The sequence below is a fragment of the Microcebus murinus genome, chromosome 20 (assembly GCF_040939455.1).
Source record: "Microcebus murinus isolate Inina chromosome 20, M.murinus_Inina_mat1.0, whole genome shotgun sequence".
NCBI lineage: Eukaryota > Metazoa > Chordata > Mammalia > Primates > Cheirogaleidae > Microcebus > Microcebus murinus.
In genome coordinates, this window is record NC_134123.1 from 30,134,508 (window position 1) to 30,157,081 (window position 22,574).

Below are 22,574 nucleotides of genomic sequence, written 5' to 3' on the forward strand. Positions count from 1 at the left end.
TACCCAGCCTGCAAGGCACAGTAGAGACCGACTGCAAATTCATTTATTGAGAAACTGGATCCTTTTCCAGGGGACTCATAAGTTGGGACCCTCTGTAGCAGGAACTGGTGACTCCAGCCCAGAGGAGGCAGCCCAGCATGGAATGGAAGCTTCCAGACAAAGCCCTGACCGGATCAGACGCCCTTTGAAGTGCTGTGAGCACTAGATAAAGTTCTTAGTAAAATAAACAGTGGAGGCCCCCGTTGGGATGCTACTGTCTTGAGGCGTGTTCCCAGCAAGGGAAGTCCGTATTTGGGATGGAGAAAGTTTCCTTTATCAGGCCCGGAGGAAACAGAGCCCATCGTGGCTCACTGTGTCTCAGGGCGGGGCCACTCGCCTGGCGCCGCAGCCTCCCTCCCTGCAGAGAAAGAGCAGGCTCTGGTACAGTATTTGCATTTTTTAATTTATTTAGTGGGTTGCTATTAAGCAGGGATGTTTGCTGAAATGCCCTGAAAAATGCCATCTCATATTAATGATTAATAAGAAGTCCCCACTGCAGTCTTTAATATTGGGGGGCAAAGCACTCTTTGGCGCTGGGTGGACCTGGGGTGGGAGAGGGCTTGCTCACCGAGGTTCAGGAGCTGAAGCTGGTGGCCCTGCCAGAAAGACGCTGGAAGGATTGGCACACAAAGTGGCATCAGGTGGGAGGATTTCTATTGGCTTCATTTTTTTAAAAAACTGTATCTCCTCCCTCTGCCCAGTGATGTTTGAAGTGTCTTACAAAAAGCACACAGACTGGGGACATCGACGCCTATTGATTTGCAGTGACAGCCACCAGGCATGAAGAGAGAAAAAGCCAGATGCACAGACATCTGCGTTAGGTGATGCCATTTTTTGTAAAACAAATGAAGACCCAAAAACCTCTCTCTATATTTGCATTGGATTATATATGACCATGGAGAAAGATATGAAAAAAAAATTAAAAACCTAGCTGGGCCACCACCTTTTATAAGGTTTTTTATTTTATCTTTTTTTGGTAGAACACAGCTCTGTCCGTTCATGCTACAACAGCACAGCTGGCAGAGCCTAAAATATTTAATACCTGGCCCTTAGGAAATATATAATAACGTGCTATAACACATATATTTCATGGTGTTAGCTTGGATTCAGGGAGGTGAGAGAGGGAGGGTAGAGGTGAGGGTAAAAGAAAGCCAACATGTATGATATGACCTAACTTAATGTGCAGATCCACATTCGTCTGTGTGTGTGTGTGTGTGTCCATCTGTATACATAGATAGAGAGAGTCTGTGACATGACGGTCACCAGCACACAGATGTGCAGCCACGAGCCCTGCACGATGGGCTGCTTGTGCTCCTTCGTCTCACTGTTCTGTATGATTCTGAATTGTTCAGAGAGCGTGTATTATTTCAAAAATCAGATAATGTGCAATACTACCAAAAAGTAAAAAATGATAGGATCTCAGATATTTCCAGTTCTCTCTAAGAATACGGGACTCTGACCAATTTAAGAATTCTGTGGGAGGTACCATGCCACCACGACAATCCCAATTTCTGAAATCTTTGGGGATTTTTTTTCCCTTTATTTTTTTCTTTAATTAAATATACAATAGGTGAATGTGGCTTCCTGCAGAAATTTGAAGCATGACAGATAAAGCTGGGCCCCCACCCGGTCCTTGCCCGAGCCACTTCCTTTTCTGAAGACATCGCTGTCACCAGCCTGACTTGGGCCTTCCTGGACGTGCCCTGCAGCCCCGTGTGTATGTGCGCATCGGCACGGTGTGTGTGCGTGTGTTTGCTTCTGCGCTGAGCTTGTGTGGTGGAGACGGAATCCGTGTGGGATCCGTCAGCTCTGCTCCGTCACTGCTGTGCGGCGTGGCTCTGTGCGTGGGCCTCAGGTGAGCATTTCTCCACTGATGGGCAGTTTAGGGGTTTCTGGTCACCCTTGTTTTTCCCCCCCGAGGTTAGCTGTCTTCAGTCAATGTCCTTCTGAGCCCAATGGCTGCCATTTACCAAGCCTGAAATGTTACCTGTAATCTTCTCCACAGCTCTGGGAGACAGGTGCCGAAACAAAGGTTCAGAGAGGCAGTGTCATTTGCCTGAGGCTGCACAGCTCATAAGTAGCAGAAAAGAAATCCAAATGTAGATCTGCCCCACTCTCGGTTTATTGCGATGCCCACACCTGACAGCCAAAATGGGGCCTCTCCAGACCCCCAAGTTCCCCAGAGTTTCCAGGCTGGTGGAGAGGGAGCTGGCCACAAACCTTAGCATGGGAGGCTGTGCTGCCCCTCGCTGGGGCACTGCCAGTGGCAAAGGCCAGAGGGACACAGAGGCCTGGAATTCCCTGCTGGGGGTTCCCAGCTGAGTGTCCCAGGGCCACGTAGCAAGCCGCCATAGAGGGAGTGGCGTGAGACAACACATACTTATTCCCGTCCACACCCCCGCCGCAGGCTCTAGGGGACATTCCTTCCCACCCTCACCTCTTCCAACTTTTGTCGGGGGCTCCATGCGGGTGGGCCAGGGCCACGAGCTGTGGCCTGGAGGGAGGGCTGTGCCGGGACACACGTCCGCTGGAGGGAGAGGGGGAAACTTCTCCCCGCTGCCCTGGTCCCATTCACTGGGGTCATGAGTTACTGGTGACCCCCAAAATATACATCCACGTTAAATCCCTAGAATCCGTGAATGTGATATTATTTGGAAAAGGGTCTTTGGGGATGTAATTAAGTTAAGGATCTCGAGTAGGGGAGATCATGCTAGATGAGCTGGTGGGCCCGAAATCCAATGACAAGTGTCCTCAGAAGGGACACACAGAGGAGAGACAGAAGAAAAGGCCATGTGACCATGGGGCAGGGAGTGCAGTGATACAGCCACCGCCAAATACTAGGGTCTCACCGTTTGGGTTCCTGAAAAATTCCTTTGTTGGAACCTTAATGCCCAGTGTGGGCGTAGTAGGAGGTGGGGCCTTTGGGGGCGATTAAGACATGAGGGTGCAGCCCTCGTGAATGGGATTAGTGCCCTTATAAAAGAGGCCCCAGAGAGCTCCCTCACCCCTTCCACCACGTGAGGACACGGCGAGAAGACACCCGTCTGTAAACTAGGAAGTGAGCCCGCACCAGACACCAAACCTGCCTTGATGTTGGACTTCCCGGCCCCCAGAACTGTGAGAAACAATTTCTGTTGTTGATAAGCCTCCCAGTGGATGGCATTTTGTCATAGCAGCCTGAATGGACTGCGACACCACGGAACACCTAGAGCCGCCACCGAGGGGTGGCGCCTGGGATAACATTCAAGAACCCTGAGAAATTGGCGGTGTCTTCTTCACTGCTAGGGCATGAGGCACCCGAGGTGGTACCCCTTCCTGTCCCCTCTGTCACCTCCCATCTCTCCTGTGTCCCTGTCTTCCCTTCTCCATCCCTCTGCCTTTCTCCTCCCTTCCTGTCCCTCTCAAATCCAGGGAAGGGGCACATGTCCTCCCAGGTTTTGGACAGCAAGCCTGTGCTTTGCTGGGCCCTTGCCATGCCCGGCCTGCCTTCCGCGGGCCGTTTTTCCACAGCCTCCAGCAGGTTTCTAGGAGAAACGAAACGGCCTCCCCCAGGGTTAGGGCCACCTGCAGACTTCAGAGCTTTCCAGAACACCAAGAGAACGTCGGGTTGTTCCTGTGTACGCACCTCAGCCCCGTCAGACCAGGGCTGGGGACTTGGGGGGCAGCCCGGAGCAGGGGTCCTGGTTCAGACAGGAGCAGGTCACCTGCCCCTGTACCTTGTGCTCTTCCAGGCTGTAAAATGGGGGTCGCACCTGTCGGCCACTGGCTGCACATCCGGATCACCCGGAAATTGTAAATACACTTTCTCTTTATTGTGGTAAAGTATCTATATCATGATTGATCATTTTGCCCATTTTTCAGTGTTCAGTTCAGTGGTACTAAGTACATTCTCATTGTTGTGCAGCCGTCACCACCGTCGTCTCCAGAACTTTCTCATCTTCCCAAACTGAAACTGTCCACATTAAACAACAGCTCCCGCTCCCCTCCCAGCCCCGCAGCCACCCTTCTCCTGTCGTTTGTGAATTTCTGCTCTGGAGACCTCGTGGGAGTGGAATCGTACAAGACCTGTCCCTTTGTGACTGGCTTATTCCACTCGGCACGATGTCCTCAAGGATCGTTTGTACTGTAGCATGTGCCAGCATTCCCTTCCCTTTTAAGGCTGAATGATGTTCCGTTGCATGGATAGACCACATCTTACCACTCTCCATTTATATGTCGGGGTTGCATTCCTCTTTTGGCTGCTGTGAATTTTGCTGCACGAACATGGGTTTGCAGCTATACTTGCAAATACATCACTGATGCCTGGGTTCCACCCGGCCCCAACACCAGTCTGCGGGGATCGGCCTGGCGCTGGCCTTTGTGGTTGGAATTTTAAGCCCCCAGGTGGTTTTAATGTATAGCCAGGATCGGGAACCCCAGCGGGGTCGTGTGGCTGGGGTGAGCGTTAGCCCTGTGACCGGGAAGCTCTGAGCCAGAATTCTGTCCCATGACTGCTCTCTACCAAGGACCCTATGCCAGCCACCAGCCACCCCCACCCCCCCCTCCCCGCCGGCTGACGTCCTGCCTGATTCTCCTAGAAGTTCCCCCTGCAGCCACCTGGGTCCCCAGGTGGGGCTCTTCTGACATCACTGATGATGCAGGTGCCCCGGCGCGGAAGCCCAGCTGTCCCTGAGAGGCTGGTGGCTTATGCAATCGCGTCATGGGCTGGAGGCAGGCGGCAGGGTGACTGGGCACAAGGAAGGGACAGGACACCAGATCGCCCCTGGGGAGAGAAAAATCCAACAAATTCTAAACCCAGCTAATACCTTCTCAACCCACAGTCCCGGGGGACCCTGCTGCCCCTCTGTGAATCGGGAGGCTGACCGGGGGCGGGACAGCAGAGCCGTTGGGAGCCGGGCTGGTCCTTATTGCTACGTAAGTTACCGGCTGTGTGAATTTCCCCAGCTGCTATGACAAATGACCGTAAACTGGGTGGCTTAAAACAACAAAAATGTGTTCTCTCACAGATCTGGGGTCAAAAGTCCAAATTCAAGGTGTTAGCAGAGCCACATTATGTCTGAGACCCTAGGGGGGGTTTCTTTTTCTCCCCCACCAGCGTCTGGTGGCTTCTAGCAATGCTTGACGCCCCGTGGCTTGGGGACACATCACTCCAGTCTCTACCTCTGTACGCGGCGATCTGTCCCCCATGCTCACGAGTGTGCACGTGGGTGTCCACGTGGCCTTTTCATAAGGACACCGGTCACTGGATTTAAGACCCACCTAATCTCATATGACCCCATCTTAATGCAGTATATTTGCAAAGACCCTATTTCCAAGGAAGGTCACAGTAATAGATTCCAGGGGTTAGGACTTGGCCATGTCTTTTGGGGAGACACAGTTCAACCCACAGCACCAGCAGTGTGACCCTGGGCAGGGTGTCAGCCCCCCCTTGCTGCCTCTGCTCTGTGTCCTGCACCTGATGGAGAGGAGTAGAGCAGCCAGGTGGACGGGTCCCTGCTGCTTAAGGGTTCAGGAACATCGTCTTCCCTGAAATCTACGAATGCAGATTTCCAGGCCCCACCCAGCTCTGCTGAGTCGGGATCTGCGTTTTAACCGGAGCCCCGGGCGATTCCTGCGCTGGTTCGTGCTCGAGAAGCCCCGGCGGGCGACAGGCTGTCATGCCGGCCTGGCGCAGCAGAAGCACTGAATACTCGTAGCCGTTATTTCTGGTGGTTCTCCTCCCTGCCTTCTGCACCTTGTACAAACACCGAGAGCTCCTTCCACGGGCCCCGCGTGTGGCTCCAGCCACCGTGCAGAACATCAAAGGACCAGATGAGGCAGGAGGAGCTCACAGCCCAGTGAGGAAAGCAGCCACATGCAGCGTTTTAAGTGCCGTCCAGCAGTGCCGCTGTGATGATTGGATCTCGCCCACGATGCAGCAGGCCCTGGAGTGCCAGGTAGGATGTGGTACCCAGCTGGCAGCTGACACCAAGGCCAGTTCATCTCCTCACCAGCCAGACACATGGTTACCCCGGCAACCAGCCGATGCCGCAGGGACAGTGGAGCAGGACGCCCGCCCGAGTTCCCGCTGTTTCCTTGGAAGCGGTAATGACTACAGGAGGCCACCGCCACTGGGCACCTGGGGCCGAGTGCCCGGGCTCTTTCCCCCCTTGCAAACAGATTGCCCGTCTCCCCGGGAGCCGGCTTTCCAGGAGCTGTCCGTGGAGTGCCCAGTCGCAGCCGGCCTGCCCCCACCCCGGGAACAGGGAACAGGAGGGAGGCTGAGCACTCCAGTTTGCAGGCAGCGGTGGCATGGATCAAGGCACAGAAAGCGCCAGGTGTGCCTCTCAGGGACGTGCTTGTCAGGTGCTCTGCATCCGAAGCTAGACCTGGGTCCCGATTCTGCCTGGCTCATACCAGCCATGTGGCTTAACCTCGCTCAGCCTCGGTTTTCTCATCTGTAAGATGGGACTGGTCATACCACTCACCTTAATGAGTGATTGAGAGGATAAAAAACACGATTTTATACAGAGCGCTAGCGCCGGGCCTCGCTCCTGGAACGCCCTTCAAACGTGATGGCTGTTACTTTCTCCTGTCAGTCACCATAACCCAGGATGCAGGGTGGCTGTTGGCATTATCACTGTAATTAGTATCTTTGTGAGAGGGGTCTGTGCTGAGCCTCACCCCTAGCCAGGCCGGGGCTGGGCTCCCGTCCTTTTTGTACGGTGTCCTCAGTCCTTGCCCCACCGTAGAGCCAGTGCCCCACTCAGAGTAGGGATCCCCGTCATGTTGTCATCTGTCAGTTAGTTGGGCCAGCAGGTAGAGTTCAGTAACGGTACTCGCTAGACTGGGGTCCCCCTAGAGACCCATTAAACCCGGCACTGCCCAGTGGCAGCACTGAAACTGGGCACAGCTGGGGCACCGGGACAGGGTGGTGGCCATCCCGTCATTGTCAAAAGCAACAACAGGTGTGCATAGCAGCACTCGTCACTGTAGCCAAAGGTGGAAATGGCCCAAATGTCCATCCAAGGATGAACAGATAAACTGCAGCCTGTCCATGCAGTGGGATGTTACTCGGCGTGCAAAGGAACGAAGCAGTGACATGCGACAACGTGGATTACCTTGAGAACGTCATGCTTTGTGGAAAAGGCCAGTCCCAAACACCGTGTGTCGCGTGACTCCATGGACGTGAGACGTCCAGATTAGGTAACTCCGTAGAGACAGGAAGACAGGATGCAGACAGATGGTGGCTGCCAGGGGCTGGGAGGGGACATAGGAGGTGACTGCGTAGTGGGGACAGAGTTTCCCTCGGGGTGACGGAAATGCCGTGGAACTAGATAGCGGTGATGGTTGCACAGCGTTGTTAGTATGGAAATACCACGGACTTGTTCACCATAAGATGGTTAATGGTTCATTTTATGGCATGTGAATAAATAAATATATATGTATGTATATGTATTAGGTTACGTATGAAATGTCCAATTTCCTTAAGTACTAAGTTTGACAGTTGATATCTCAGACATTTCACTTTGACACTTCTTGTTTTATTTTTATTGTGAAAAAGATACATCTTTCAAAGGCACATGGCCTGCAATTATCTTTCAGTCTTTTTTAGAGCAATTTTTGTGAAACTATAGATAAGTGTAAAATGTGTGCTATTTTCAAATATGAGTTCCGTCATGGAACCAGTGCAGCGGAGACAGCTCGAAATATCAATGAAGTGTTTGGGAAGGATGTGGCTAATGAACGTACCTCTCGTGGTGTGAGGAGTTCCATTCTGGTGATTTTAATCTTGAAAATGAGCCACGTGGGCGACCTGAGAGCAAGGTGGGTAACGATGAGCTGAAAGCTGTAGTGGAAGCGAATCCGTCTCCACCTACATGTGAATTAGCTGCAAGGTTTGACGTTACCGTTTCAACAATGTTGGACCATTTGGAGCAAATCGGCATGGCAAAGAAGCTGGATAGATGGGTACTGCGTGAATCAAACGAGTGCCAGAAGAGAAATCATCTCGAAGCTTGCCTTTCTTTGCTGTCAAGACATAAAGGCCAACCATTTCTACACCATGTTGTTACATGTGATGAAAATGGATTCTTTTTTGACAGTCACGAGCATTTGGCGCAGTGGTTGGATAAAGATGAAGTACTAAAAATCCGGCCCCAAATCGAATATTCATCAAAAAAAGCTAATGGTGTCTGGTGGTCCAGCGCTGGTATCCATTACAGCTTCATGAAACCTGGTCAGTCGATGACAGCAGATGTCTACTGCAACCAACTGGATGAAATGACGAGGACGCTTGTGATTAAGCAGCCGAGATTGGTCAATAGAGACAGGCCAATCCTCTTGCAAGACAATGATCAACCACATATCACACAAACAACACTGCTCAAACTACGGGGGCTGGACTTGGAAACACTCTGTCATCTACCATTAATCACCAGACCTTGTGCCAACTGACTACCACTTATTCTAGGCTTTGGACCACTTCTTACAAGGAAAAATATTTAATTCTCAAGAAGCTATGGGAAATGCCTTTCATGATTTCATCGCCACTTGCTTTCCAGAGCTTCTTCACTACTGGCATAAACAGGCTACCGTTAAGATGGCAAAACTATGTCGAGAATTTAGGTGCATAGTTTGACTAATGGTACTACTACATCTCAGGTACTACTGCTTGTGTGAGATGTAATAAACTGTACTTTTGACTCGAATTCAGACATTTCATATTTAATGACCCAATGCATGTATGTATGGTGATGACAACCCCCAGTCCCTTGCAGGGCCTGGTCTCGGGCCAGGGTGATGGGCTTTTGCTGGCTCAACCCCTGTGGTCCCCAGGGGCACTGGCAACTGTCCCTGACAAGTCTCAAGGGAAGAATCCCAGCTGGAGAGAAAAAAAGCATTCAGTATGATCCCGGAAGGTCCTTGCCCCCAAAGTCCTGACCTGTAACAAAACCAAACAAAACATATATTGACAATATTTCTTTTGAAACGAGATTTTGCAGTGTCAGTTTCTAGTTAGGTTGAATATCTTCTAGTTGTTGTAAATCCCATGATTAGATCGCCGGTGTCCAGCCCCCTGCCCGGATCTCGCATGTGTGCAGACGGGGGGCGGCGCTGCCTCCTTCCCTGGGGAACTGCGACGGGGCCCTGAGCTTCACCCTGTGGCCTGGGCTGCGTAGGACAGCTGACGTCAGGAATAAGGCCGGGGGCTGTGCGTGACGCTGGGGGGCTGAGAGGTTATGAGCTGGTTTTAGGCTGATGGTGAGGACTCAGGGGCCAAAAGGACAGTTTGGGGATGACACACAGGACAGTCACGAGGCCTGCATTGTGTCTGAAGGCACAGTGTGCTCCGAGGATGTGAGGTAAGGTATTTCAGAGGACTCAAGAGAAGCCAAAAGTGCCCCCACCCTAGTGTCCAGACAGGGTCCCAGTGAGATGGAGGCAGGGGGCAGGGACTCCCACAGGGGGAGGAGGACACAGCGTCACGTACACACTGGCCCTCTGCAGTGATGGAGGGAGACAGATGGGCATGCTGCTGGGTGTCTGGGGGTGTGGGGCCAGGGCCTGCAAGACTTCAGGACTGCCCAATAGAACATTCTGCGATGACCGAAATGTTCTCTCTCTGTACAGTAGCCACTAGCCACATGTGGCCGCTGAGTAACTGCAGTGTCGCCTGTGTGACCTCAACACCGGATTTGTAGTTGCATTTCATTTTAATTAAGCGCAGTGTAAGTGGCCACCTGGGGCCACCAGCTCTTGGACCGGGCAGCTCAGCTCTAGGACCCGCACTGGAAGGACGTTTCCAGAGCCAATCCAGTTCGTCCCTGGCTCATGTTTCTCTGTGGGGTCCTCCTCCACGCTGGGCTCCACAGAGCGCCCGTGCAGCGTCCTGTCTCCACGGCAGGCGGGGGAGCATGCGTGCTCGCGTGCGTGTGTGAGCCCCGGAGGCTGCGGCAAGCGGCAGAGCAGCAGCAGCCCCATCCTCGCACGGCGTGTTCCAGTACGTTCTTAGTCACGCCTCTCCCGGTGAGGGGCACGTTCCAGCTGACGGCTCGTCTCCCGCGGAGGAGCAACAGGCTCTGCCTCCCCGAGCCTGAGAGCCCCAGCGTCTGTGCCTGCTCTGCTGCGAGCAGTCACCAGAGAGATGGCGGGTGTTGCCCAGGTAACGTCCCTTCCCTGACAAGCGAGGACAGCGATAGAGTGGCTGGCTTGCCAGACGGAAGCAGGAGGCTCTGCCTGCTGGCTCTGCTTGTTGCAGCTGGGGGGCTGGGGGGCTTGCTCGGTGCTGGGAGCCCTCCTGGGTCCTGCCTGCTCTGGACCACTCCACTCACTCTCAGGCTGGGTGGCTGATGGAAATTAGAGTTGCTGTTTAGCCAGGACCCAGGCTCAGTGTTTTATGTATATTATCTCATGGAGTAGGCACAGCAAGCCCACAGCAGTTATTCTTAGGCTGCTTTGCAGATGAGGAAACTAAGGTGCGAATAATAGACGGTAAGTCCCATGAGCTCGTGGGCGTCCTTACTACTCAACACGATGCTTGGCACGTCGTAATCTATGGTTGCCAATGAGCTTTGTTGGACGATTGGATGGCAGGGTGGATATATATGGATTAGTGGATGGTACAGGGGTAGATGGATGGATGGATGAGTGGTTGGCTGGATGGGCAGGTGGATAGATAGATGGGTAGGTGGGTGCATGGATGGATGGATGAGTGGATAGATAGATGAGTGGGTGGATGGATGAAGTAAAGCTTAGATTTCAGCTGAAGTCTGCTTGCAAAACCTGTACTCCTAGCCGCTAAGACATGCCGCTTGTGGCTTTGTTGCATGGCCTCTACCTCCCTAGGCTGGCATTTTTTAAAAACAACTTAACTGAGATATAATTTACATGCCATAAGGTTGACCCATTGTGAGTGCACAGTTCAGAGATTTTAGAAGATTTATAGAGTTGTGCAGCCATCACCACAGTCCAGTTTTAGAACATTGCCACCATCTCTCGAAAGATGCCCTTGTGCGCGTTTGCAGTCTAATCCCTGTTGCCGTGTTCCAGCCACAGGCAGTAACCATTCTCCCTGCTGTCTCTATACATTTGCCTTTTCTAGACCTTTCATATACAAGGAATCGTACAGTGTCTTTTATGTGTGGCATGATAGTTATGAGGTCCATGCATGTTGTAGCAGTTTTGAGTAGTTCAGTCCTTTCTGTTGCCAGATACTGTTCCGTTGTGTGTCTGTACTGTGTCTGCTGTCTCCATTCATCAGTGGATAGATTGGAGTTGTTTCCAGCCTGGGGGAATATTATTATGGATACTATTATTATGAAATACTGTTATGAATAATGTTGCTATAGACATTCACGTGCTTATCTTTGTGCAGAGTATGTTTTTATTTCTCTTAGGTAGCTTCTAGGAAAAGAATTGCCAGATCATAGGATAAATTTACGTTTAATGTTTTAAGAAACTTTCTAATGGCGTTGCAATACGACTGTGCCAGTTTGCTCTCCCGAGCTGTGCACGAAGATCGCAGTTTCAACGCATCTTTGCCTGCACTTGGTGTTGTCTGTCCTTTCTGTGGCAGCCATCGGAGCGGATGTGAAGTGGTGTCTCTTCACGGTTTCAGCTCTCCTTTCCCTGATGGCTAGTGACATTGAACACCTTTTTGCTTGCTCACTTCTAGGCTGGGATTTGACTTTTAAAGCCAGAGCTTGGCAAACCTTCTCTATAAAGGGCCAGAATAGCAAATATTTGGGACTTTGCGGGCCACGTTTGATTTCTGTCACATGTTCTGTGTGTTTATTTTCCTTCACAACCCTTCAAACACGTAAGACCATCATGGTTTCGTCGTGTAAAAGCAGGTAGAGGGCTGGGCTCGGCCCACGTGCTGTCGTTTGCCAAGCCTGCTTTGTGCGCCACACCAGGTCACGTGCCCGGCCACAAGGCAGTTCCAAGGCCCCTGTCTGCCCCCGCCTCAGAGGCATCCAGGGCCTGTGGGGGTCCATGCTAGACAAACCACGGGGCCACCCAGCCGCGTGGGCTTGGCGGGAGGACCATCGTGCAAGCCTGGCGTCGGGATTCCGGGGGCGTCCTTGTCCCAGCCCCACCGTGATTCATTGCCTGATGAGCGCATCAGCGTTCCTGGGATGAGACATGCTGATCTGTCACCTGAGGAGGGGGTCCTGGGCATTGTTGATCCTGGACAGGCCTTCCTCTCCCCTGTGGCCGTCCCATTCCAGGGCTCAGAGCCTCCTCTGGGGACAAGGGCCTGTCTGCACCCTCCGTACCTGTGACACTGCAGCCCACCCTCCACCCTCTAGTGGCCTGGTCTTCACCCTCAGGGCCTTGTGGGTTTGTCCTGGCTCTCGCCCGGTGCCACCAAGCATTCTTGACACCTTCAGTGTCCCCTGGCGAATCTGTCCCTCCTCTGCACCCACCTCCACCAGCCCGCACTGATGTGCTGGAAGGAGCTTTGGGGTTGGCCAGAGCCAGGTTTGACTCCCGCATTGTCCCTTTCTAGCCGCTTCACTCGGGACAAGTCACGTCCCCCCTCGAGCCACGATGGCCTTCTGTGTCGGGAGGTGCTCGCCGTGCTGCGTCGGAAGCTGCAGCCCCGCGCACCCTCGCAGCATGGCTCTGCCACCCTGCCTGCGCACGTGGGTTTTCCTGTCTGTGGGTTCACTGCGGTCTGAACACAGGACAGGCGCAAGTACTGGGAAGGTAAGCGCGCCGGTGGACAGACGCCCCGGCCGCTCGCTCCCTGGGTGGTCTACCCCGAGGCGTGTCTGCACTGTCCCCGGGTACCCAGCAGGCGTGAGCTCCCGTCGCCCGTCCCCTGGCGCTCAGCAGTGCCCCGTTTGCTGACCGTCTTCTCTTCCGTCTCACTTCTCCGCTGTCCCCTCCGGGGATTCCTGTAATCACTTCGCAAATCAGTCAACCATTTGCACTCAGTTCCCGAGGATGTGCCGAGGGGGCTTCGCCTACGACAGGTGTCCAGCTGCTAGGTGAGGAGTGAGCGAGGACGTGCCCAGTGGATGTCAGCCCTCGTCACAGCCGCTGGGACCTTGTGGTTTCAGTGTAGCCTCTGTGAACTCTTTCCCGTGGGTGCCTCTGAGGCCGGGGCCGGGCGCCCGTAGGAAAGCTGTTGTCCTCCTGCGCTAAGGAGAGGAGCCGTTGGTGAGCGCCAGGCGGGCTGCAGCGGTGACAAGAGCTCATCCCTGAAGCCGCGCGGGGTGCAGACACTGCCCTCAGGCCCTACTCGGCCTCAGGCCGGCTCGCGAAGTCCATGTGCGGAGAGCAGGAGATTGGACTCACAGTCCCCAACCCCGCAGGCTGGTCATATCTTGCAAAGTTTAAATGAGAGTTGGCTCAAATGATATCCGCCAAATATTAACGGTGGCTATTTCTGGGTTGTGGGATTTTTTTAGGCCTTTTTAAATATATCTTCTTTGTGCTATTCGGTATGGTTTAAATTTTTCACGATGAGCATGCGTCATCCTGACAAAAAGAATGAAGTGTTATTCTTTGAAAAGTAAATAACTTGCAGCTGATCAGAAGGGAGCACACTTAACCGGGCTCTACTATGGGAGGGCCTGGGTGTGGATCGCGATGGTTTTCTTGGGGGCTGAAGGTATGGTGAATTTTTTGTGATCATTTCATGGTCATTTAAAAAATTGAGGGCCGGGCGCGGTGGCTCACGCCTGTAATCCTAGCACTCTGGGAGGCCAAGGCGGGCGGATTGCTCAAGGTCAGGAGTTCAAAACTAGCCTGAGCGAGACCCCGTCTCTACCATAAAAATAGAAAGAAATTAATTGGCCAACTAATATATATAATATAAAAATCAGCCGGGCATGGTGGCTCGTGCCTGTAGTCCCAGCTACTCGGGAGGCTGAGGCAGGAGGATCGCTTGAGCCCAGGAGTTTGAGGTTGCTGTGAGCTAGGCTGACGCCATGGCACTCACTCTAGCCTAGGCAAGAAAGCGAGACTCTGTCTCAAAAAAAAAAAAAAAGAAAATTGAGCAATTCTCCGAGCACAAGCTAAATCCATAGACTGCAGGGCTCAAAGGAGCATTTGTCTCTGGGAAGGGTTGGGTTCCAGAGAAGCCTCGGTGGACTGGGTGTGTCTTGACATTAAAGTAATTGAGTGCCACAGACAGTCACTGTCACCAGCGTCACCATCAACAGCACATTGACTCTTCGCTAAACACTCACCCCCGACAGGATTGCCATGCGTTTCTGCTAGTCCCGCAGGATCTAAGAGGACAGGCAAGTGAGTGTTTCTGCTCTTCGCCTACGCCCTGCTGGGCCTCCGGGAGGAGCTTGTCCCTTTCTAGTTGTTGGTGTGGAATGGGCAGACGGGTAGAGAACAGGGAGACCAGGGAGCTGCAGGCGGGACGGCAGGGAGAGCAAGTTAGTGGATGAAAGACCGGGACAGTGGGAGAAAGAAGAAGGAAGAGGGGGGAGAGGCGGCAGGAAAGGTCTGGGACGATGAGGAGGGGCAGTGTGCGTTCACGTGGGGACGGGCCGGGGAGCAGGCAGGTGGCTCGGCAGAGTGCGGGCCGGGGTGGTGGAGAGGAGACAGCACGCCGTGTTGCCTCGGTTTACACGTCTGGGTCCTTTAAGTTTCTCAAAGGAGACGGCTCGAGTCTCAGAGTCCCTTTTTGTTAGTGTTGGCAGTTTTACTTGGACTGTGCTTTGTGTGCAGAACGGACCGCATGGGTCACGGCTGGTGAGGGTCACAGGTTGGAAGAGGCTGCAGGTGTTTCATGCCTAATTCACGGAAGGGGGACCGCAGGCTCAGCGGGTGAAATCTTGGTAGGAGGAACCAAGTCTGTCTGACTCGAGTGAACCTCCCATCCCGCCACAGTGTGTCACTCTGTTCCCGTGGGTGTGGACTACGTCCCCCCAAATACTTCCTTTATAGCACCGGGTCCCAAGACCACTTTGTCATGTTTAACTCAGAAACTGAGTGGCACGGAGCCTCACTTTGAGCCTCCGCAGCCAGCGGGGACCCTCACCCCCCTTTTCCTCCTTCCCTCCTTCTGACTTGGCTCGGAGATTGTGACATGTCACCCCAGCTGTCTGCTGGTGTGGTGACAGTAAAATGAGGCTGTCCCCAAGGGGCAGAGTACTTAATGAAGGAGTTCATCCAGTTAGGAAGAGTCTCCCAAGCACGCCGGGGCTGCAGCGGGCAGATAGCTGCAGAGGCGCAGATGGGAGGGGACACTTGGCCCGGACCTCCGCCTGCCGAGGCCTCTGTTTCCATGATGTCAGAGAGGCGGAACTAACGCCGCCTCAAATCCAGGGAGGCAGCAGCCCCTGCCCCAGCCGCCCTCTGGCTTCGGACGTGGCGCCAGGCGAAGGTGAGAAGGCTCCCGTCTTGTCACCAGGTGGATGTCGAGGGCAGCGCTGGGTTTCCTGGGGGCCGTTTGGGCTCCATCCCCACCGGCTGGAGTTGAGTTCTGGGCGCCGCACCCGTCTGTCGTGTTCTTTAGCTGAACAGCCCTCTCCAAGGGGCCTCTTAGGATCAGCGTGAGCGGGAACAGTTCCTTCAGCTCAGCGAAAGCCCCGTCGTGGGCCATGAACGTTTCCACTCTTACTGCAGTTGGATACTCGGGGAATAAGTCTGGCAGAAGACATGAGCTGAAAGCAGAATCTCTTCCTTCTCTGTTTTAAGTCATCGGGAACAGTGTGGGAAATGAGTCTTCTAGGCCTGGCTGTCTGCAAGCACACCTGGGACTTGGGACAAAACTCGTCCTTCCTTCGGGTGTCAGTTTCCCCGAGACGGGAGTGGTCCAAGTGCACAGTCCCGGGGCCTCCTCCACCTGGCGCGTCTGACTCTGTGGTCGTCCTTTCTCTCGCCTTGCACTTCCACCCTTGTCGCGTCAGTAACGTGTCCGTGTCTCTTTCTCTCTCCCGACCAGAAAAAGATCTACAAATACAAGAAAGTGCTGAGCAACCCCAGCCGCTGGGAAGTCGTCCTGAAAGAGATCCGGACTCTGGTGGACATGGCCCTGACCTCCCCGCTGCAGGACGACTCCATCAACCAAGCCCCGCTGGAAATCGTCTCGAAACTGCTCTCGGAGGTGAGGCACCGCCCTCCCGTCCCCGTCCCTGTCCCCTTGTAAGGTGCGTGCCTTGACCTCTGCTGAGCAGCGCACGTGAGCAGAGCTCCACGCGGGTTTGCATCCTGTCCCTGTCGCTGAAGGAGGTGAGCAGTGTCCCACCCAGCGATCGGGGAGGTGCCAGGCGTGGTGCGGGGCCCGGGAGTCCATCTCAGCTTCCCCCAGCGCTGGCCGCGCCACCCCCGTGACCACCCACCGCCTACGGGTATGCTTTGTGTAACTCACAAGGGATTTTAAAAATCAGAAGATTTCACAAGAAAATGGGAATTTCAGGCTTCTGTTTAAAAACAATCAGAAAATCCAGCTGTAATTTGTGGCTGGCACCACCCACTAGCCGTGGGTGCCAAGTGCTGTTTGGGGTGTTCGAGTAGAGATGAGCCCCCTGCCCTGCTGGAGCTTGTGCCCCAGCCGGAGAGACGGGTGCTGAGCAACGGAACTTCATCCCGCTTCGGGTTAGGCGAGGGGTGCTTCGGAATCATATCTCTTTCTGCTATTCTGGGCCTTTGCCATTAATACTTCTCTCGTTTATTTGCATGCGTGGCCCTCTGGGGACACTGGGCTTGATGACTCTTGATTTAAACTGTGCACAGCCGCCCGAGTGGCGCTTCTGTCCCCCTCCCCTGAGAGTGGCACCCAGTCCCTGAGTTGCTCCCAGCAGACTCCCGCATGAGTGCCCTGCTGCCTGGGGTACGTCTGTCCCTGCAGGCCCAGGCCTGTCACTACCCATCTGTCCAGGGACCTGGCATAGGCCCTCCTTGTCTGCTGAACGGAGAGGGTCCCTCGCCCAGAGATGAGGCGGGGTGAGAGGTAGACAGTGCAGATGAGGAGAGGGAGACCCAGAGATACCAACTCAAGTGGCAGGTCTGTAGTGGACACACCGAGCTCTTTTATTTCGAGACTGATCTGCCCCCCACCACCCCACCCCCGTTTCCACCCGGCTGGGCTACCGTCACACCCTCGCTGGGTCGGATAGTACCCAGAGTGGCAGATGTGCCTGTTGCCAGCCTCTGGCGCGATTTCTTTCATGTCCTTTCTTGGGATTTAAAGTAAGGATCCCCAAGTTAGCTGCCCCCCAAGTGCTAGGACGGAGGAATAAAGACAAAGAAAGAAAATGGAAGAAGTCTCCCCCCCCCCCCCAGGCTGTGCATCTTCTGTGCGACAGGCAGGCTTCTGTGTTACTGGCCTGTTTCTGCTGCTGACAGCTGGCGTTTGGTGAGGGGCCAAGCTGGGACTGCAGCCCAGGCGGACTGACCCGGCACCCGCTCCCACGAGGCTTGATGCCTCTCCCAGGGGCCCGAGCATTTTCTTGAGCACATATTCTGTGACAGACACTTCGAAAGGCCCTTAGACCTGCCCAATTCCCCCCAAGCACCCCGCAAGGGAAGTATTAAAATGTACAGAGGGTTAACGGGGTGCGAGGAGGCCGAGCGGCTCTCCCGGGGTCACTCAGCTAGGGCCGGGACCCACGCCCAGTCTGCCCGGTCACACAGCACACGCTCCTGCACACGGGTGTGACGTGAGCCCGGGTTGGTGGGGACTGTGTAGTGCGTGTGTCGCTACAGAGAGGAAGAGTGTGCTGTGGGGTCAGAGAGACCTGGCCCTGCCCCCGCTGCGTGGCCTTGGATGGCTTGCTGGGCCTCTCCCTACCCAGGTGCCGTCTGTAAGTTGGGGCTCAGACTAGTACCTGCTTCATCGAATGGAGGATGGGACACTCTAATGCACATAAAATGCTGGGCACTCACCTGACACCCGGGGCTTTTGCTAAGTGGGTGCGTTTCCATTGTCATGGGAGACCTCGGCTGTGGTCTGGACCCCAGAAGCAGCCTCAGCCACTTGTCTGGCTGGAAAACAAACACACCCTCCCACCTTCTTGCCCTTTTTGGTTCCAGTATTGAGGGTGAGGTTCTTCCTCTGCTCTTGGTACTCAGAGTGCTTCCAAGGCCACCTCTGGCTCCAGGTATCGCCAAAGCCACCGAAGGTTCTGGAAGGGAGGGGGCATCGTGGGGCAGCTGTTTAGGTGGCAGGACAGTTCTGAGAAAGAGCTGTTTGTTTGCCAGCAAAGCCAAGCCGGATGTCCCCAGCTTCCTCCCAGGCCTCGTGGAGATGAGTGTGTGGAGTGGCCACTTAGCCTGAGATTCGAGAGCTCCCTGTCACCCAGGGCTGCTGGTGAGCACTGTCCACCTGCGGTCACAAACAGTCCTGGTTAGGAGGAGTCTCCTGCAGAATGCACAGCTGCCCCCATGACCAGGACAAAGGACTTCCAGGAAAGGTGCATGTGTAGGGGTGACGGTCGGGCCGGTCCCTTCGGAGCCTGAAACATGGCACTGCCCCCTGCGTGCATGGAGCTGTAGCTCAGTGGTTGGAAATACAGGCTTTGGAGTCAGGACAGAGAGGGGTGCAAGGCCCCAGTCCACCACCTGCCACCTGGGCACCGGGAGTGACCGTGCCGGCAGCGTGTGGGAGCTCATCATCAGTGGGACGGTAGGAGAACCTGTCACAGTAAAGAAATCATGGAATGAGCGCAGCAAACCTTGCACAGCGAGCTCATCGTCAGGCCCAGACCATAGCTGGGCTTTGATTGTCCCCAGGCTGAATGGTGACTGATACGTAATAATCCATCATAAACTGGGGCTCAGACTCTACTAAAGTCCACAAAAGGAAAAGAGGTTTCTGGACGCAGGGCACCACGGGTCAGTCCTCACCCAGATCAGGTGTCTGGTGGGGACGTGTGGAGACTCCTGCTGATCGGACACTGAGCCGGTTCCGTGGCCTCCCCCCGGCGGCAGGCGGCAGCGTGGTGGGCAGAGCACGCTCTCGGCTCACTGGCTGGTCTTTGGCCGCAGCTGCTGTAGACGAGTTAGAAACCGCCATGCCCCTGAAACCCGTTCAGGTGGTGGGAGCCGGGGCTCTTTGCAGAACATTGGCGCCATAGATCTTGCCAACACCGTTCACACGAGGCGTCGCTGTACAGGCAGCAGACGAGGCCGTTAGGAAATTCGAGCTGACACCAGTGAAGCCCGCACCTACCAAAGCAGACAAAGCGGCACACCACAAAACAAGCAGGAAAGACAACAGTGGCTGTTTGTGTTCCCACGATCCCTCCCCTCCTCGTTCACACACTCACAGGCTAGTGACGCAGGTTGAGCATCCCTAACCCAGAAATCCAAAATGCTCCGAAATCCAAAACGTTTTTGGACACCAACATGACACTCAAAGGAAATTCTCATCGGAGCGTTTGGATTTGGGATTGTCAGATTAGGAATGTTCAACTGGTAAGTATAATGCAAACATTCCAAAATTTTCAAAAATCCAAATTCTGAAATACTTCCAGTCCCACGCACTTTGGATATGGTATATTCGGTCTGTAACAGGTACCAATTGTTTAGGAAAATTCTGGATTGGAGAGGGAGGGAAAAAACTCTAAAATTTCAGCAAGCTTAATCTGTCCAACTAATTTTGTTTTTGCAAATCAATTGCTAGAATTTAGCCAAAACCTCTTGGGTTCACTCATGGAACACCAGTGTTCCCTGGGAACCTAGTTTGGGAACCGCTGAAATAATGTACATGTTACTCCTAAAAGACTGCCTGGCACAGAGCTGAGACTCCTCAAAGCTCTGCTTCTTTATCCCCGTTACTGAAACAGAAACTGAGTGTCACCGAGACGTAACTCATCCAAGGCCACACGACTATCGAGCAGTGAGACAGAGACAAGGAACTCGGTCTTTCTCCCTCCCCCAAAGCTGTGCTTTGCCCACTTCCCAGCCTTGCTTTTGAGGGTGTTTTGATCTGTTTAATTAGGGAAAAGTGACAACCACACTTGGTCTGAGAGGCTGAACATGTTTGGAAACTGAGCGCACCTTGAAATCCACACGTTCAGCGTTCTTAATTCTGTTTCTTGTTTTCTTTTGTTTTCCTCCGGCTTTCCCCGACCCACCCTGCAGAACACGAACTTGACTACCCAGGAGCATGAGAACATCATTGTGGTGAGTTCCCCTCGGGCCCTGCCCGTCCGCCCTGCCCGGCTCCGGAGCCCGCAGCCCTTGCTCAGCCTGAGCCCGCCGCGGACGCGCCACGTCCCCTTCTTGCTCGTTCCCGTCTTTCCCGTGGAGCCAGGCAGGTCTCCCTGCTGCCTTCGCCCGTGTCCCAGCCCCGGCTGGCGAGGGTGTGTTGTCCGTCTTCGGGGTTCGTACAAACGTGCCTTGCTCGCCGCCTCCTTCCGGGGTCTGGCGCGGGGAGACCGTGCAATTATTCAGAGGCACTTCCCCATTACCTGAAAGGAAAACCGTCTCCTCTTGCCCCGGACACGTCTCCTAATTCATCCACAAACAGAACCTGACTCTCACTCCCTCTGATACACAAAGTGAGATGATATTTTCTGGGACTCAACTATGATGTAAGCGTCTTCGGGGTAAAATATCTTCCTGGGTGATTTGAAGCTATGAGACCGGAGTCTCGCTGGGGAGAAGAAAGACATGAAATTGCACCTACTGGCTGCTAAGCACTGTGCCGTGCGCTTGAATCCCCAGATGACTGGGTCAGCTTCTGTCCCCGGGGAGTCACCCCGTACCGTAGGAAGAGAAATGTGATCACCACAAACAGAGACACGTGGTGTAGAGAGTGATAAGCTCCCCCGGGAAAGGGGCTGGAAAGCTTTCCAAAGGAGTGATGTCTGAGCTGGGTTTTGAAGGATCAATAGGAGTTCGCCAGGTGGCAAAACAGGGTGAGGGCATCCTGAAGAGGGGAATCAAAATACGCAAGGGCACAGGGATTTAAAGCAGTATGGTATGATGTGTTCTGGAACTGTCAGCATTGCTGGAGCATAAAGCATAAGGGAAGGGGAAGCAGGGAGATGGAGCTTCAAACGGAAGCACGAGGCAGAGCCTTGCGTGCTCAGGAGAAGACCTTAGAACCAGCCTGCCCAGGAGTTACGGCTTCAGCCTACCAAACAAGAGCCACACCCAGTCACCGTGCCCCTGGCAAGCCCTGCCGGGAACTGTGTGCGCGACGTTAGCTGAGCCCAGGCCTCTTGTGCAGAGTAAAGCCGCAGCTTCGGCCTTTACTCCCAGCTCGTGCCTGGCACGTGGCAGGTGCTCAGTGGGTGTTTGCTGAAGTCATAGAAGTTTCTTCCACGTTCCACCCTGGCCGTCCATTGCCTTCTCCTACCACAGCAGGAGGACAAGTCAACCCGGGCACCCCCAATCACCCTTAGCACCCTTTTCTGGCATAATATTAATTAATCAATCCATTCAACAGACATTTGTTGAGCGTGTGAGTGTGCGTGTGTGCCAGGCACGGGCTCTGTCCCGCAGACAAGACAGAGAACAAGCTACGAGCCCTGCCGCTGAGGGTTTGCTGTGTGTTGGGAGAACCCAGCAGCTCAACAGATGATCAAAAATATGGCAAAGGATTGACACTGACGATTGTTCTGGGTGTCGGGGGGCCCAGCGGGGAAACACTGAACCTCCTCTGTCAGGGAGGATGTTGGGAGGAAGATGACAGAGGACTTCTAGGAGGAGGTGACCAAGCTGAGCCAGCAAGGATGGATAGGAGAATGTCAGGTTAACAGATCAAGCAGGGAAAGGCGGTCCAGGCAGGGGGACCAGCGTGTGCAAAGGCAAAGTGGTAAGACTCTGGCTGGCACAGAACCAGGGGGAAATGTGAGTGCCCAGGAAGGAGGCGGTGCCCCCTCGCCCTGCCGGTGACACCTGTGGGTCCCACCAGGTGCCAGGTAGCACTGCAGGAGGGCTACGGCTTCACTTTCAGGACAGGCCTGGGAAAGAAATTTCGATCTAAGAAATGCAGGCTACATCTATCCAGCTAATTTGCCTGGAATGAACCCTTAATTGGGGAGGAATTTGACCTGAGGGTCTGACCCTCAGCCCTCCATTGCACAGCCCCTGGTTCAGTACTCGTGTTCCTATCGCTGCTGTCATGGTGTGGCATCTTCCGGAGCCTGCTTGCATTCCAACACTTACATTATCCTCTTTGCTCTATTGGCAATTAGTCTTCTCCCGATGGGGCTTGGTATTATCTATTGATTTTTCTACCATAGCTTGAGTAGAAAGTGGTCATTCCCTGGCCAGGCAGCAGTAACCGTTGGTTACTGGGCTGTCACTGAACGAGCACAGACCGGAGTCCAAACCCCAGCCGCGGCCCCACTCCCTGTGGGGGTGCTCAGAATGGAATGCGTGCGTAAAGCTGAATGCGGGGTCAAGTTCAGAGCCAAGTTCAGACCTGGGCCCACCGCAGAATGGCTGTGAGTTTGGGCGAGTAACAGCACTTGTGATATTATTTAATTTTATTTAAAATAGCTTTAAGTTTGCACGTTTCATGAGTATATTTTCATTGTAAAACAAAAGATTTCAACTCATTCCAGCACCCGCTTCAGAGACATCCCCTGTTACAAACCATACAGACATGTGGTTGTGGTTTTAGTTTT

The 22,574-nt window shown here is 53.9% G+C and overlaps 1 protein-coding gene across 3 annotated transcripts in view; it reads left to right on the forward strand.

The window, feature by feature from the left end:
* The window catches only part of CMIP (c-Maf inducing protein), a 219,481-nt gene that overhangs the window by 155,689 nt on the left and 41,218 nt on the right, over nt 1-22,574 (forward strand). For 2 of the 3 annotated variants that reach the window (XM_075995812.1, XM_075995813.1), the window contains exons 4-5: nt 15,935-16,096; nt 20,077-20,118. In XM_075995812.1, the coding sequence (XP_075851927.1) occupies nt 15,935-16,096; nt 20,077-20,118 (204 nt within the window). Of the gene's footprint in view, nt 1-15,347; nt 15,374-15,934; nt 16,097-20,076; nt 20,119-22,574 lie in introns of those variants that run through there. The other variant, XM_012779039.2, reaches the window with a different exon arrangement.